At 38.0% G+C, this 17,534-nt stretch overlaps 1 protein-coding gene across 4 annotated transcripts in view; it reads left to right on the forward strand.

Moving 5' to 3' along the window:
• nrg2a (neuregulin 2a) overlaps positions 1 to 17,534 on the forward strand; it is a 72,860-nt gene that overhangs the window by 37,469 nt on the left and 17,857 nt on the right. For 2 of the 4 annotated variants that reach the window (XM_079835617.1, XM_079835615.1), the window contains exons 4-5: positions 1,187 to 1,307; positions 13,583 to 13,659. In XM_079835617.1, the coding sequence (XP_079691743.1) occupies positions 1,187 to 1,307; positions 13,583 to 13,659 (198 nt within the window). Of the gene's footprint in view, positions 1 to 1,186; positions 1,308 to 13,582; positions 13,660 to 13,998; positions 14,058 to 17,534 lie in introns of all 4 variants that reach the window. The other 2 variants (XM_079835616.1, XM_079835614.1) reach the window with 1 other exon arrangement.

Consider the following 17,534-nt stretch of genomic DNA (forward strand, 5'->3'; position numbering starts at 1 on the left):
AATGCAGAGAGATGCGTTTTAGCTCCAAAACGGTGTAGTAACGTTATCTACCAGCAGGGGCTAACTGAGACATGCCAACCAGCTAAACTAACAACATTAGTTTGGATATCACAATATTTCTTTAATTACATAAATAACGGTGGGCTTGATGTGGTGAAGTGATGCCATAAAAACTGCTGGAAGAGAGACATTTGTCTTTTTCGTTGTGATTTGCGAGATTAAACAAGCATGTTCCTTCAAAACATTTGCTTTGAACGCTGTTTCAGCTTGACAAAGATGCTCCCCTGTGCTGTGCTAAACAAAAACCATTGCGTGTTTGAAAAAGCATCAATTGGGTGGTGATGACATGAGTGTTTGTAGATATGTTCAGTTTAACAGCGGTGAGAAACGGCATAGGTATGTGCATAATGTGGCTGCGGGAAGCAGTTTGCCCTGTCACTCTTCATGTTTCTGCTTTTGATTACAAATTCAATAAACATGTTCTTGCATCTCAATATACACCCATTGAACTGGTACCAAAACTGCTGTCAAACTGGCCGTAATGTTATTTCACCACATACAATTTTCTCCAGGCCTCTCATTTTTTCTTACCCATGAGGTGCAGTATTCCCAAAACATGTTGAACGTTGCTCCGATAATACTGCCGGATTACGGATCCATTCCAGACCTGTGAATCAGCCGGAGCAGGTGGTGTGGGCCTGGGGGGAGATGGGGGGGGTTCCAGCACTTGAAATACTTATCTTTCCCTATCAAACGTCTCGAACCTCAGCAGAACAGCAAAGATGTACAGAGAGATTTCTTTGCGATGCAAACCAAAGAGTCATTGTTTCTAGTGAATGACTGTTGTTGTAGAAAATGGGACATGAACTGAAATGTGATAAATGATCAGTAACATGTCATGTAATGAATGTTATCTGAGAAGATGGCATGTGTGTGTTTTTGGTTCTTGCACAACCACGGTGTTGTTCTCTTTATTGTTGCTTCTTAAACTATGGGCTCTTTTGGTCCTGTGTACATAAAAGAGAAACAAACACTGTTCTTCAGGGATATTCTATTAATTTCATTTAATTACATTTATTTATGTTATTTTATTTTATTCGTAATAAATGTTTTTTTTTTTTTTTATTATTATTATTTGGCATGCCTTATTGATGTCTTAAGATGTTTGTGTCTTTGTTTCCTGCAGTAACCACAACGTTATCTCCGGGTTCGGGCCACGCCAGAAAATGCAACGACACAGAGAAGGCATACTGCGTGAATGGCGGTGACTGTTACTACATACATGGTATAAATCAGTTTTCCTGCAAGTGAGTTTCTCTCCTGTTCCTTTTCTCTCATGTCAGTCTGTTTATACTCAAATCGAATCCAAGGGCTTCCACATATTTGCTCTTAATGTATATGGGTGCTTCTTAAACTATGGGCACTTTAGGTCCTGTGAACATAAAAGCAAAACAAACACTGTTCTTCAGGGATTTTTATTTTTACATTTTTTTATTTTATTTTATTTATTTTATAATAAGTGTGTTTGGGGGGAAATAAAATGGCTGACTGTATCTAGCTAATTTCAGAATTAGCATTTTATGGATCCTAAAAAAAAATTACTTTTTGCAATACTTCTTGGGTGTAATATAAAATTATAATTCCATACTTCTTTCCATACTTCAAGGACATAATTTAACAAAATACTACTTGAAAATGATACATAATAAAAAATATTCCATTCAGAACCAATAATGTTGGTTGTGGTGATGACAACACAACAGAGAGGCGCATGAAAAAATAGATGTACATTTTGTAATAAATGTTTTTTAATCATTTTACTGTTAATTTAGATTTTCTTTTTATTTAAATATTTTTATGATGGATATTTTACGTTGGCTTTTTGTTTATAAGATTGAAAGTCAATGGTTAAACATTTATATATACACCGATCAGGCATAACATTATGACCACCTTCCTAATATTGTGTTGGTCCCCCTTTTGAGGCCCTAATACTAGTCCTGACCCATCGAGACATAGACTCCACTAGTCACCTGAAGGTGTGCTGTGGCACCAAGATGTTATCGGCAGATCCTTTATGTCCTGTATGTTGTGAGGTAGGGTCTCCATGCATGGATCTGACTTTGTTCAGCACTTTCCACAGATGCTCGATTGGATTGAGATCTGGGGAATATGGAGGCCAAGTCAACACCTCAGACTCGTTGTTTTGCTCCTCAAACCATTCCTGAACCATTTTTGCTTTGTGGCAGGGCTGTATTATCCTGCTGAAAGAGGCCACAGCCACCAGGGAATACTGTTTTCATGAAAGGGTGTACATGGTCTGCAACAATGCTTAACTAGATGGTACATGTCAAAGTAAAATCCACATGGATGGCAAGGTTTCCCAGCAGAACATTACCCAAAGCATCACACTGCCTCCACCAGCTTGCCTTCTTTCCATAGTGCATCCTGGTGCCATGTGTTCCCCAGGTAAGCAACACACACACACCTGGCCTTCCACGTGATGTAAAAGAAAAGTGATTCATCAGACCAGGCCACCTTCTTCCATTGCTCCGTCGTCCAGTTCTGATTCTCACTTGTCCACTGTTGGTGCTTTCGGCGGTGGACAGGGGTCAGCATTGACACTCTGACTGGTCTGCAGCTATGCAGCCCCATACGCAACAAACTGTGATGCACTGTGTATTCTGACACCTTTCTATCAGAACCAGCATTAACTTCTTGAGCAATTTGAGCTACAGTAGCTCGTCTGACCACATGGACCAGCCTTCGCTCCCCACATGCATCAATGAGCCTTGGCCGCCCATGACCCTGTGCCCGATTCACCACTGTTCCTTCCTTGGACCACTTTTGATAGATATTGCCACTGCAGACGGGGAACACCCCACAAGAGCTGCAGTTTTGGAGATGCTCTGACCCAGTCATGTAGCCATCACAATTTGGCCCTTGCCAAACTCGCTCAAATCCTCACACTTGCCCATTTTTCCTGCTTCTAACACATCAACTTTGAGGACAAAATGTTCACTTTCTGCCTATTATATCCCGCCCACTAACAGGTGCCGCGATGAAGAGAGAATCAGTGTTATTCACTTCACCCATCATAATATTATGCCTGATCGGTGTATGTATACTGTATATATATATTTAAAAGGCATCAAAAATAAAAGATTTTATGCCTGTCATCAAATGTTAATTTGAATAAAAATATCAACCCACTGGGAATAATTATAGTTGAAGAAACACCCATGTTCAATAATGTTCTTGTATAATGTGCCTTCTTTCTGTTCATCATAATGTTTCTTCATAAGTGAGAGATTAAGAACTGCACGCTAAGTGAAGTAAGAATCCCTAGATCTTGAAATTCCTTGTCTCTTTCCAGCAATGGCCAAATGGTATCCATCAAGCCACCCATCCGTTTCTTCTTAAACCCTCTCTCATTCTCTCCGTCTATCGCATCTGTCTTTCGGTCGTGTCCCTCTTGTGTCGGGGTACAGCGGGTTAACTCACTGGTGCAGATGTTGATGAGTGCGATATGACTGTGATGTGCTTGGGGGAATTAAAAGAAAAACAAAAAAAACAGGCCTCTCGTCCTGCTCCGGTGGCCCACGTTTAGCGTGCTGGAGCGATGTGGATCAAACCGTTGTGAAATGCCATGTCATGCTGGTTTAGTGCTGGAACAAACATTTATGAGAGCCAGAGGCCTCCCACAAGGTAAATAAGTCAGTTTGCTTACATTTCAATCAAAGGGGAAAAGGACACCGATTTACACAGATGCTTTAAAATCGGGATTCTCAAGACGTGTTGTTATGGACCGAGAAAATATTATCGCCCGCATTATCAAGACAAGACCAGGGCGATTAAGTAGCTGCGAAGGGCAAGGTAACAAACAAGAATGCAGGAGCACATGGAAATGAGTTTGTGTTTGTGCGTTACATTGAGCTATTTATGTGACCAGGTCTTATAGCAGTGAACTGTAAGTTGCTGTTTCTCTTCTTTTTCTTCTTTTTCTTTTAAAATCAATTTCAGACCACATGTTGCGCCATGTTATGAGTGCACCTGCTGGTATTTTTTTCAGCCCAGATGCACGCCATGCGTGCTTGCGCGTGTGCGTCCCTGGAATACTGCCTGGCAAGCAAACTCTCAGGACATGGCTGCAACAGCCATTCAATAAGTTGTGCACAAATTGGAAGGAGCAATAACTCAATTGTTGCAGCTAATTCACTCATGGGTGAGGCACAGGTCCAGAAAAGTCGGATAATGCAGTCAAGGCCCGCTGGGAATTGTTGCCCCAAAGCTATCTCATTCAATACAGGCCAGGCTTCCATAGGAATTACTCACCGGCTGAACAAGTCTAGCCATACAAGCTACTTCATATTTATGGCTGCCTCTTTTTCTTTGAAATACAAAGTTCCACACATACATATGGAGGAAAGGAAGAAGTAAGAAATGACCCATAGGCCAAAATTATTTTCTTGCTGGGATGTTGGGGGGAGGGGAGGGAGTGGAGGGAGTATTTCACAGCCTGCCAAGTTACGGCAGCTCCACATCGACACCCCTGTCATGTTTACATAAGACTGGGACAGATGACAAAACTGAGGAGGAGAGAGAAATGCCAGAGAAGATTCATGGCCCGCCGCTGAGGGGGCCCCAGACTGCGGTGCCAGTAGTATTCGCCTCTGCTTTTTCACGGCCCCTGACACCTTCTTGTGCTGAGCATCAAGGACAAGTTCTGATCTTGTTTTTAGTGGCCGTCACTAACTATATGGTACAAGGCGGCTAAAGGCACACCTTTAAAAATGTGCTTTATACTACTCCCATAGTGTATGATTGCAGAAAAAAATATATGTTTGTATTGAACATTTATGGAGCAACAGATTTTGATTAAAAATAAATCATAAAAGTGTTTATTTTGTTTAAAAATCTAATAAATGTATGAGGTGGCAAGGTGAGCCATTTGCCCCACACATACTTTAGCTAAAATAATCTGCTTTTAATAATGTCTAAGCTAATACTTGTTCAAACCAATCACTTTAGCAAATTTTGTACTATTTTCTGTTTATTTTGATAAAAAAAATAATAAATATACTGTCATTAAAATATGTTAATATAAAAATATATTTAAAAAATACAGAAACAAATTATTCTAAAAAGCAAAGATTCTGAAAGCATTGAATAAGGTATATTTTATTTTATTGAAATGATTAATATCATATTTTTGAAATAATGATGGTTTCATTATAAATATGGGGATGATATTTCCCATCTGAATCTAACCGTCATGTCAATAAATGGAAAAGTCAGCTAACTATTTGTTATCATGTTAATTATTGTGCCTTTTGCCCCAACAGCAGGGCCACATTTTACCCCAAATACCATACTTGTACATATTCTTCGGTTATTGAAAAACTGTTGCTTTAATTATCTTGAACAAAATTGAAAATCATTAACAAGATCTATGTCTCCAAAAATATTCAATAATTTTAGCAATTCTCATTTGTTACTTAATTCTACAACATAAAAAAAACACACAAAAAAAACAATATTAGATCAAACTAGCAGATAATCAACTTTGCGCTGCTGCCCGTGATCGCATCAAGGATCAGACAAATTTCCATGTGCATCTTGAAAAGCAGATGTTTGGGAAAGTGCTGAGGCAAGTTTTTGTGCCATCTAGTGTTTAGAGGAAAATAAAAGGCGCCTTTTACCCTGCAGCGCCTTTAGCTCCATTGCACCCTATTATTCAATTCTCATGAATACAGTACACATTGGTGTCTTGTGACATTTATGTAAAGCATTCAATTTTTTTTGGGGGGGGGTCATGTGAGCTATTATACATGTAAGACAAGCTAATATCTCTTATTACCCTAGAATATTAGCTAATTTAAAACAAAACAAATGTCTCTGCATGGCTACTTTCACACCGTCGTTTTTTGCGATTGACAACCGTATTTACTAACATGTGTGAGTCTCGAAATGACACAACAACTTACAGTAGCGTCCCGAATACTGTCTGAACATGCTATTGAAGTCAGGCTCGTATTCCCTTACCAGTGACCAAAGTAATATAAAAGATGCTGACATGTGTAAAACTAAAATAATAGGCTCCAAATTGAATCAATCCCATACACCCCCCCATGTTAAAATGGCCAAATTTACAGCATAAAAAAATATGTTTACAGCCTGGTAAAAAAAATTGATTTTGGTCAACTTCAATTTTGCATAACTCATCCGTTTAAATTATATTAAGCCGTAAAGTTCTGCATAATTAAGGGCGTGACCACTTGAGTAACATTTTGTCTGCTGTCTGTTAGTCCACCACGTCCCGCCTCTTTGCCCACTTTCGGTTATGATGCGCGGTGACCGGCTCCCCCCAAAAATGCTCTTCAGAAACCTTCAGGTGACGTCACTGACTCTACGTCCATATATTTTTACAGTCTATGGTGTGAACTGAACCGTATTAAAGGGGTCATAGAATGACATTTTTGTGCAAGTTAATATGATTCTTTAGTGTCTAAATGAAAAGTTTGTAATATACTTTAATTAAAAATTCTCATTAGTATTGTAAGAAAACACTCAATTTACCTGGTCAAAACCAGCTCAGTTTTTAGCAAGTCATTTCAGTGTATGTGACTTTAAATGATAATGAGCTTTGCTCACCCCGCCCCCTCTGCTCTGTGGGGCGTTTGGTTCGACCCGACACAACACCACAACACACGTGGAGTGTTGCCTTGACAACATTTGAGGGTATATTTTCGAGAAATAATGGCAACGGGAGTCTCTGAGGACACATCTGAGCAACCTTATCATTTTGAACCGGAGTCGGACCAGGAACAGATGACGAACCCATCGAAGTTCGAACAGGACGTTTCTGAATGGTTGGTTAACGTCATGTCACTTTGATCTTTCTTTGTACTGGCAGAGTAGCGTAGTTGCTATGTGTTTACTGATGTGTTAGTTCATTGACAGATTGATGTTATGTTATAAGATTTTTTTTTTTACATTACTTCTTAATCAGTAACAGACACCGTTATAAACCATGTACAAAAGTAAGCTTAGTGTAGTGTTACCACGTTAACTTTATCACCCGAGTACACAGTTTGTAATAACAAACATAACGCGTTGTTCATTATAAACATGGGATTATGAATTATATTGAGAACGTCATAAACAGAAAGCATGCCGTAATGTAACTTACCCTGTAAACTTTAGCCTCATTCATCGTGAAGCGTGCAAGCGATTTGCAAAGATTAATATAAAGGTTAATAAAACGTTACACTCACATCTTCGATCTTCCTGAGGTGCAGCAGGAACACGATCCTTTTTTCAAGAGCAGCTTATTAGCAAAACCTGCTTTATACTGACGCTCGTTTATAAAGCAGTCTGCTGAGAAATGATTGCGCAAACATTGACGTTGATCGGGGGGAATATTCCCTTCTAAAACAAAACTCAGCACTGCAGCCACTGGGTCTTCAGCAGTTCGGATTTAGGAACATCAAAATGACTGCTGTGTTCGTTATTACACCCAACAACACAACACCACAATCGCTTAGACGCCATTCTGCTCCAGAGTATCAACAATGGCGGACTGATGACAGCTCGCTCAGGGCGGGTCTGTGTTGAAACGCTGCTGTCAATCAACAATCTTAGGAGGGGCGTACACCGTGTAACGTCACACGGTCGGACGGCTCGATTTGAGACAGGGGAAAATATATAAGGAGATTAAAAAAAAACACTGGATGTTTTTTTATCAATATAGGATGGTTGTGTACAGGCACTGCCAACACACATTTCTGTATAATCAATTTGTAAAAGTGCATGTACCATTCTATGACCCCTTTAAGGACTCAAATACAGGAATGACAACCGTATTCTGCTTCTGTGTGAACGTTGCTATTAAAGGGATAATTCACCCAAAAATAAAAAATTACCCCATGATTTACTCACCCTCAAGCCATCCTAGGTGTACATGACGTTCTTATTTCAGACGAATACAATCGTTATATTAAAAAATGTCTTGGCTAATCCAAGCATTATAATGGCAGCCCAAAATATGAAGCCCAAAAAAAGTGCATTCATCCATTATAAAAGTATGGCTCAGAGGGGTTAATAAAGGCCTTCTGAAGTGAATCGATGGGTATTTGTAAGAAAAATATCTATATTTAACACATTAAAAAGTAAAATATCTAGCTTCCGGCGGACCGCCTTCCGTATGAAACTGACGAAGTTAGCGTTTTGAACTGTGAGATGCGTTACACTTTCTTCGTAAGTTGAATATGGAAGGGGGTCCAGCAGAAGCTAGATATTTTACTTTATACAGTTTTAAATATGGATATTTTTCTTGCACAAACCCATTGATTCACTTCAGAGGGTTTGACCTCCTGAGGTTGACGATCAACAAGTTAAGTGCCTCCTTTCACTCACCATTTGTTGAAAAAAACGCAAACTTCATTTTTTAAGAGCTTCAGGCCCTTTTGTGTATTCTGTTCGTGGAAAGCGTCATTACACTTTCCAAATATTAGTGCATGAAAACAGCTGCTTCGAAAGTGTTTTTCTTTTTTTTTTATAACCGCAGTACTTTTCTTCAGACCAGATGCTGCATCCTTGATTATGTAACACAATGAAGATCAAGAGATCAGGCTTTCCATGAGAATGTCGTTTAGGTATGACGTGTGTGCTGGATAAATTCTACATTATTTGATTAATCCTGACAAATTTGCCGGCAGGATAGAAATGATGCAAAGCCTTCTGGGTCAGACTGGATTCCTTCTGGCAGTGCTGGTCCTCTCATTTTACAGAGTTACAGTGACCTGATCAAGGGCAACAGGATGCAAAAGAAAGCATCTTTAGTTTTTTTCTTTAGTACAATGCCCTTCACATGACTTAAGGCAGCTTTACCCAGTAAAACGTCTGCCTTACAGCAAATCATTCAATATTTGACTGAATAGTTAGATAAAGAAAATTGATTAGCAGAATGACAAAGCATAAAGGTTCAGTAAATATAGTCTATGTAAGTACAGATGCATTTTAGCTTTTGATGATCTAAATGATATTCATGTGTACTTTACGGTGCTGGTTAGAGACTGATGTGTGTTTAAAACAGGATTAGATGATGTTATAACTAGCAGACTGAGGGAGCTATTTTTAGGGTTTAGTTTTTTTGCAGTGCTTTCTATTACAGTATATTGCACTGTAAATGTAAATATTGCACTGTAAGATGGAACTTGAGAAGAAAAATTGTTTAAGACTTTGTCTTTTAAACCTCCATATCTACAGTGCCTGTCAAAAATGTTGAAATATTACAACTTTTTAATGTTTTTGAAAGAGGTCTCTTATGCTCACCTCTTACGCTCATTTAATTAATCAAAAATACAGAAAAAACTGTAATATTGTAAAATGTGATTTTAAATTAAAAGAACTGAACTAAACTTAATTCAAGATATATTATCTTATTATCTTACACAGTTTTGCTTCTCAAGTAAATTAATCTAGTTTTATGAAATTTTAATGGTTTCTGATAATGGAAATGCATGGCAGTCTTTTGAATATAAATTATGTAATAACTGGTCGGTTCTGCACTATGTGGCTCTTTGCCATGTTAAAACTTCTCAATGTGGTAATGGTTGAGCCTCAGTGCATGTGCTGCGTAGTGCGATTATATATACAGTTTGGCCACCTGGAACTGGATTCTTGGAACTGGTATCTGTGTTCCTGACATCTAGGCTTGTTTGGAATATCATGGTGTTTATCTTCTTCAGGTTTACTTCTACAGCCCAGTTCTGGCAAAAAATCTGCTCTTTCTATTTCTCTCTCACCGACTTTGTAGATTTTCATTAAACAGAGTCTATATCGGACCCCGCTGCCAGTGAGAGAGGGAATGAAAAATGCTTGTCCGAAACTGAGGAGGGGGCACGTGGGGTTGAGGTGGGGGTTAAGCAGGTAAAGAGACAGCATATGAAGAAAAGAAAATGATGCAACGATCTACAACAAGAAATAAAGTGTCAGGAAGAATAGAGCAGGTCTCTCTGACTGTACCATACCAGTCATTATGGATACACCTACCAATTGTTTATTATCTTTATTTTATTGTTATTTTTACTATCACTATTTTACACATTTTAGAACAATATAAGCTTGTTTCCGCTGATGAATAAAAAAGGTAATTGCAACTTTTTATCTTTCAATTCTAACTTTTTTTTTTCTCGCAATTGCGAGTTTACATTTCACAATTCAGACTTTTTCCTCGCAATTCTGAATTTATTTCTCACAATTCCGAGTTTATATCATGAAATTCTGAGAAAAAAAGTCTGAATTGCGAGATATAATAAATAGTCATAATTATCTTTTACATTACATTTTTTTTTTTTTTAAGTCGCAATTATCTTGTAATTAATGTTTTTTAATTCCGTGGCGGTAACGAGCTTCCATAAATGATAAATCCATTATTATTATAAAAAAAAAAAAGTATTAATAGTCAATGCATCCTGCAATGGTTTTCAAATATTTCATATATAATATTATTCAAAATAATAATGAATTTAAATAATAAAACCAATGCATTCTGCGATACTTTTTTAAATGTAAAAAAAAAAAAAATGTTTTGCTAAGAAGGTTTAGCTGCTTTTATTTCATGAATGAAAGTCGAACTAATTTATTTCAGCTATTTATTGTCAAACATTTGGTTTTGTAAAGAAATATTCAAAGCACAATTTATATTTCATCACAAGGTTTTTTGAAGATCATGTCGAATCAAATCTACATTTCGGCCAGCCTGAAAATATCACCACTTTACCGCATTTTTTCAAGGTAAAAAAACCCCACAAGGACCAGTCTGAGTCTGTACGCTTTAGGCAAGCAATGAACATAGACAGGCATAATAGGATCTGTTCTTCATTTGGAGAAAGGAATGAATGAAGTTAAGGAGTTAAAATCCCAGAGGTACTCTCCTGAATGACTGAGCACACACGTCGGCCCGTCCCTCTGGCACTCTGCAGCAGGATAACATTGTTTCCATGACCTTTGACCCCCACAGTGGCGTACATGTTACTTAAAGCATGTCTGCGCTCCGGTGCAGGGGTACATACCCCAGCGTCTCTCCCTCCTGCGTTCCCCTAAAGACTACAACAGCTTGTGATCTCTCACCATCTCTCTGTTATTCCCAGGGTCTCCGTAGTTAAAACTGCAGCGTTTTACCGCGTGCCAGGCGGTGACATGGTTCTGTAGCAGCACAGTGAAGAGGTTACGGCCTGAACCTTGGCTCATTTTACACTCTATAAACTCACCAGCAGCTTCGTGTGTGTGCTGCATGTATTGTGTCACGCTTAATTCCTCACATCCTACTTCAAAAGGGCTTTTTTAACTTTTACAGGGGTATGCGTGCCCGCTAAGTGCTGCTTTGAGCATAAATCTTCCTAAATAATGTTAGATATAAGCTTAAAGCAAGATAAAACTATTTGCCAGCAGGGGACAAAGTCATATTCTCTGAAAACAAATGAACTTGTTTTAAGGATCTTGAGATATTTTACTGGAAAACAAATCGTTTTGACCCACGATTCACTCCGTCCTCTGGCGGTCCAGCTTGGGATGTGCTGGGAGACCGTATTCAGCAGATGAGCTGTTGACAGAAGATAACACGATTTCTGTTTGTCCTGAAAATTGAAGGTGGCCGTTCATCAGTGAACGCTGACTAGAGCAGTTACTGAGTTAGAGGAATTAACACTGTGAAAACATTACCCCCATATCGCGCATTGCGCACTAATGAGGCGTAATCTGTTTACTGGAATGACATGAATAAGCATAATTGGCCAATCAAATCCATGAACGAGAGCCATGTCATAATCAGGCGACCATATTAGAGATGTGCTGCTTATAGGCTCAGATACAGCTTCAGCTGTCGGTGTTTGCAGAAAATATAGATTCATACCTGGCTTTATTCTGGGCTGCTTTGAATCAGTTTCATTTCTTGTTTTGCAGACAACAAGATCAATTTACTTGTGAAGCAAAATATTGTAAGATATATGTTGTGTAATACTCCAGTTGTTTTTCTTGTTTCAATGGACTCTGAAACGCTTGTTTTCAGAGAATATATCTTAGCAAACTACCCCCCACCCCCAGGGTTTTAAGGATAACTTTATGCTTAAAACAAGGATAAATCAACTTGCCAATGTGGTAAGAAAAATAAACTCAAGATACACACTACTGTTCAAAAGTTTGGGATCAGTTAAATTAATAAAAAAAAAAAGAAATTCATACTTTTATTCAGAAAGGATGCATTCAATTGATTAAAAGAGACAACAACATAGTGTCGGCCCACATCTGGTTCATGTTGAATCCACATGTACCAGATGTGGCCCGGATCTGACATGTTGCTGTCTGGGAAGGCTTTTACATAATTACAAAAACATTCTATTTCAACTAAATGTTGTTCTTTTGAAGTTTCTATTCAAAAGAAAAATGTATCACCAGTTCCCAATGAAATATTAAACGGCTGTTTTTAACACTTTGTTAATATTAAGAAATATTTCTTGAGCATCAAATCAGCATATCAGAATGATTTCTGAAGGATCATGTGACACTGAAGACTGGAGTAATGATGCTGAAAGTTCTGCTTTGATCACAGGAATACATTAAATAAAATGTATTCAAATAGAATGTTTTGTTAATTGTAGTAATATTTTTCCATATTACTGTTTTTACTGTATTTTTGATCAAATAAATGCAGCCTTGGTGAGAATAAGACCCTGTTTACACCTGTTATTAAGATGTTTTTGTTTGATTGGATCAAAAGTAGACAAGCGAGACACACGTTTACACCTGGTGTTTTAATGTCTCTTTTGTCCACTTTCAACCACTTCTTTCCTGATTTCTTCGAGGGGTGGGTCTATGGACGGGAAAATGTATGGGCTTTTTCAGATCTTTAGATCTAATGGATGAAATAAGCTCAGGCAATTTACATATGAACGTGAAAGACGACTGAAAAACTAGAGGAGCATCAGCTTTCATTTCTGCTCTGACAGGCGCGAGACCACGCCAGACGCGTTGAGTGCATGTTAGAAATGTGAGAGAACATTCATCTTCAAACCAAACTTGGGCCTTCAAAGTTCTGGCTAGCGTGCTTCCCTTAATGTTTACGCATTTGGTTAGTAGGCGGAGAGTATGCAGTCTTTTATGGCTGTTCGAACAGATGAGCATCTACACCGCAATCCGGTCGAATGCGTTTTCAACTACCTATGGAAGTGGTCGAAAGTAGACAAGCTCAGACTCCGTTTACACATGCATCTAGCATCGTCCACCAAAAGGGACTTCAAAAACTTTCAAAAACATTCAACATCAAACTATGGAAGTGTGAAATTAAGATATATTCTCTGAAATAAAAATCTTGATAGGTATTTGAAAAACAAGACCCAAATAATTCAGAAAGTGCTCTTCTTAAACAAATGATGGCTTGATAATCGGCTGACTATCAGATTGCCCTTCAAATGAGTGTGTGGATGTGTTTCTGGCATCACTGTGCATAATATCCTCTGTGTATGATGTCTCTGTGTGTGTTTGGTGGATATCTGTGTTTCATCACCTCTCCTTCCCCCAGATGTCCGGACGGATACTTCGGCCAGCGGTGCTTGCAGACAGAGCCCAAGCGGTTATACATGCCCAAACCTAATAAAAGTATGTTGACTTGAGATGCACAGCAGCAAACAGAGGACCAGCTGTCACTGGGTTACCACTGTTGTCTCTCCTTTACCTCCTTCTGCCTCCCCAAGGCTTGCTGGCTTAAGTCTGTCCTGAAATAGACACAGTGGTGCCTCCAGTGGGATCCTCTGCTTCTGCTGTACATAATTGTGCTGTTGTCCTAATGTTCTCTCTGCTTTCTTTTCCCCCCTCTCTCTCTCTCTGTCTCTTGCTTTTATCCTCTCCTCTTTCTCTTGCATTTTTTTCTCTCTGCTCGACACTCTCTCCCCCTCTCTCTCTCCCCTCTCTTTCTATGGTTTTGTCTCTTTCCATCAGGTGTCCAAATGACTTTACTGGTGATCGCTGTCAAACCTACGTTATGGCCAGTTTCTACCGTATGTCCATTTCTTCTTCTGTCTGTCTGTCTGTCTGGTTTGCATGCTGAAACTGGTGATGTGGAATGTGGTTCTGTAATAGTTATTAATCTACTTCCTGTTCTAACCCATTTTATGATTTATTTATTTTTTACCATTATTGAGTTTGATTTGGTCTCATTCACCCCTCTGCATCACTGGTTAATTGATTCTACATTACAATATCTCTTAACATAAACAATGATGCATGTTTTCAAGATTGCATGTTCTTTAATTAATTGAACCATAACTTAGTCATAATCATAATGGCAATAAAATACCCCCAAGATGCTGCATCATTCCTTAACATTAAACAACAGAAATACTGCTAGTTTACTAACCATAAACATGTGCTATATAGTGTCCAAATAGAACATAATATGTCACAAACATGTGACTGATTAGCTAAAAATTTTGATAAAAAAATGCACAATAGGGATCACGAAAGTAATATTTAATTAAAACAATAAAGTCCATAATAACAAAAAATAAGCCTTCATATTAAGGACGCACAATATATCAGTGCAATGTTGGTTTTGGTTGTCATTAGAGTTTTCTTTTAATATTGGATATATATATTGGCTGATATTGGCTTTAGATTACATTTACACTCACTTAACTTACAATTCACTTGTAAATCTCAAAACGAATATTCCTTTGTCATGCTGTCTATTATACCGTTGTGACACCTTTACATGTAGCACTTAACCCTCTGGTGCTCTTCTGTCTTTTTTCACTGAAAATGTTCACGTTTCGTTTTTTAGAATGTTTCACTTCATCGGAATGGTACAAAACTTGGTAAAGGTTTTGGCTCTTGCTATGTGAACAAAAAAAAAAAAATCATGGACATGATTCGAAAAGGTTAAATGGTCCTGAAAAAAAATAGTCACACTTGTACTCCTCTTGGTCAAAAATGGCCGTATTGGAAATTAATGGGAGACAAATTTCGCCAAGTGAAAACTTTTGGTACTGCGGCCAAACAAAATCTTACCGAAAGCTAATTTTTTGAGATATCAAGCTCAAATTTGGAACACAACTTGCTTATATTTATGGCTTTGATTTTCTTGCCGTTTTAGAGTAACATGTGTTTTTGAAAAAATATATTTTTTATAAAAATTGAAAGAAGTAATTTTGTGCATTTTTCATAACAATAAACGTAAAATCCTGTAACTTTTTTTTCACTTCAGCAATAAATTCAGCAAAAAAAAAACCTTAAGTCTGTGCTCTAAAGCATTCAAGATTGACGACAGTTTAAGTTGAAAATTAAATTTTCAGATCTATGCTCAAAAAGTGAATAAATAGATTATAAATACAGCGTAAATATAATTTGTACCATAAAATCCTCTAAAAATACAAAATATTAAATAAAAAACATTATGGAACTAAAATATAGTACGTACATTTTACTTTTGACCAACGCGCAAAGAGCACCAGAGGGTTAAAATTATAAATTTTTGTTTTTAGTGTTTTATTAGAATTTAGTGTATTATAGAAGTTTAATCATTTAGCGGCCAAAACATGAAAATAGGCCTAAATTTTGAATATTGATGCATCAATAGTTCCTTGCAACGCCAACATCGTTGGGTTTGATTCTCATGGAATATATGAACGGTTAAGACTTGAATGCAATACAAGCAACTTTTCCAAATGCATAAATGCATGTAAACTATTTGCATGTATACTAAATAGTGTATATATTACATGCATTTCAAATTATTATTGAGTTCTGCAATTTCATAATTAGTTTGAGCATTCATTTCTAACCTACAGCCTATTTAATTTGATCTGATGACAACCTTAGTTTTTTGCATGATCACTGTGCATTAAAGTCATAGATTTAGTAATATGCTGCCATCATTAATTCAAAGTAAAAAAAGGACAGATTTTGGTATCAATTGTAGTAATTTGCACACAATACATCGTTCTGTAGGTTCACAAGTGAGTGCGGTGTAAAACAAATCCCCTCACACCCAACAGTTCAAAAATCCACCCCTTAATTATTGCTGCGAATTAAACAGCTCCACTTCCCCGAGGTGACACATTTTAACCGTATAAGGCTACACTTCGGCGTCTCCACCACACATGTCCGTCAACTGCAGAATAACACCTAGATTAGAGGGAGGCGCAGGGATCACTACACCTGACAGCTCATGCCTGTGAGCTATTGGCTCCCGCTTGAGTCCGCATAGTGCGTATAATCAGGCCTTTGTGCTCTCGACAGTGTTGCTCTACTGCTGCTGTTTACATTTTATCATGACCTTAAATCTCCACATACATTTATTCGCTTTTAAAAAGACAGAACGTGCAACGTGAAAGATTGATGTTAACAAAATGAACCGCAGATGGAAAGCCTACAAAGCTGAATGTAGAACGGAGTAGATTTCCACACGGTATAAAAGGAATAATTTATGAGCTATACACAAAGTGGTGCAAAACAAGAAAAATTATAATCTGACACTTGCTCTATAACCAATGTCATGTCATGATTTATCGACCTGGAGTTGTTACCTATATCAGGACGGCGCTCGGATCAAGTCTTTGCACGCGTGGATTGTTAGCTTTTAAACAGTCAACAACCAGGCTTCCTTTCCGTACTTTGTAGCGCTGTTCAGTTTGGGAGGTCTGTAAATGAGTGTCTGTCAACATTAGATGTTGAAACAGTGCAGGCTTTTAGACCGGAGGAAATGTAAATAACATAAATGTAGCACAATAGGTGCGTGTACACACAAGCAGCATGAGGAAAAAATGGCTTTGGCGCCAGGAAGCATGAGTAAAAGAGAAAAATGAAGGTGTTACTCATCTTAGTGCATTGTAGGAATATTCCAGCACAGAGAACATTTGACTAAATGTCATTTCTACATGCAACGCCCAGCTGTAATTCCCAGTTTGCAGGTTGTGCATGAGGGCAGACGTGTCCTCAGAGCTGAGAGAAAGTGATTTTCTGTCACTTCCTGTTCAAATCGCTGTTGAGAGAATTGTCATCGCTCTGCCAATTAGAGTCATAGTAGAGAGAAGCTGCACTGCAACAACCCAGAGGCTTTTAGACTATAGGATCCCTGGGAAATTTTACAAAAAAAATCGATTTCTTTATTTTCATTTGTATAAAATAAAATTTAAAATTTCTCTGGAATAGTTCACCCAAAAAGTAAAACTGACTCTCGTGACATTCTAACACAAAAGAAGACATTTAAAAAAATGTCCAAGCTTTTTACCATGAACATGGGCAGCTGAGCCTTTTTTTTTGTTGTTGCATTATTTAGTAACAAACAAAGTAGCTTACCTCTACCTGACGATCGCTCAGACATCTGTTCCACCTCTATCAAGCCTGTGAAAGTATGTTGTCATGACAACAGTGGGAATTTCCTGCAGCTAATATTAGGCAGGTGAGCTGCCCAGAAAAGTGCTCGTCGCTTATCCATTAATTCAAATAATCGAATTATCCTGAACCCAGGCCCTTTG

This window comes from Gobio gobio, assembly GCF_949357685.1.
Source record: "Gobio gobio genome assembly, chromosome: 14".
Taxonomy (NCBI): Eukaryota; Metazoa; Chordata; class Actinopteri; order Cypriniformes; family Gobionidae; genus Gobio; species Gobio gobio.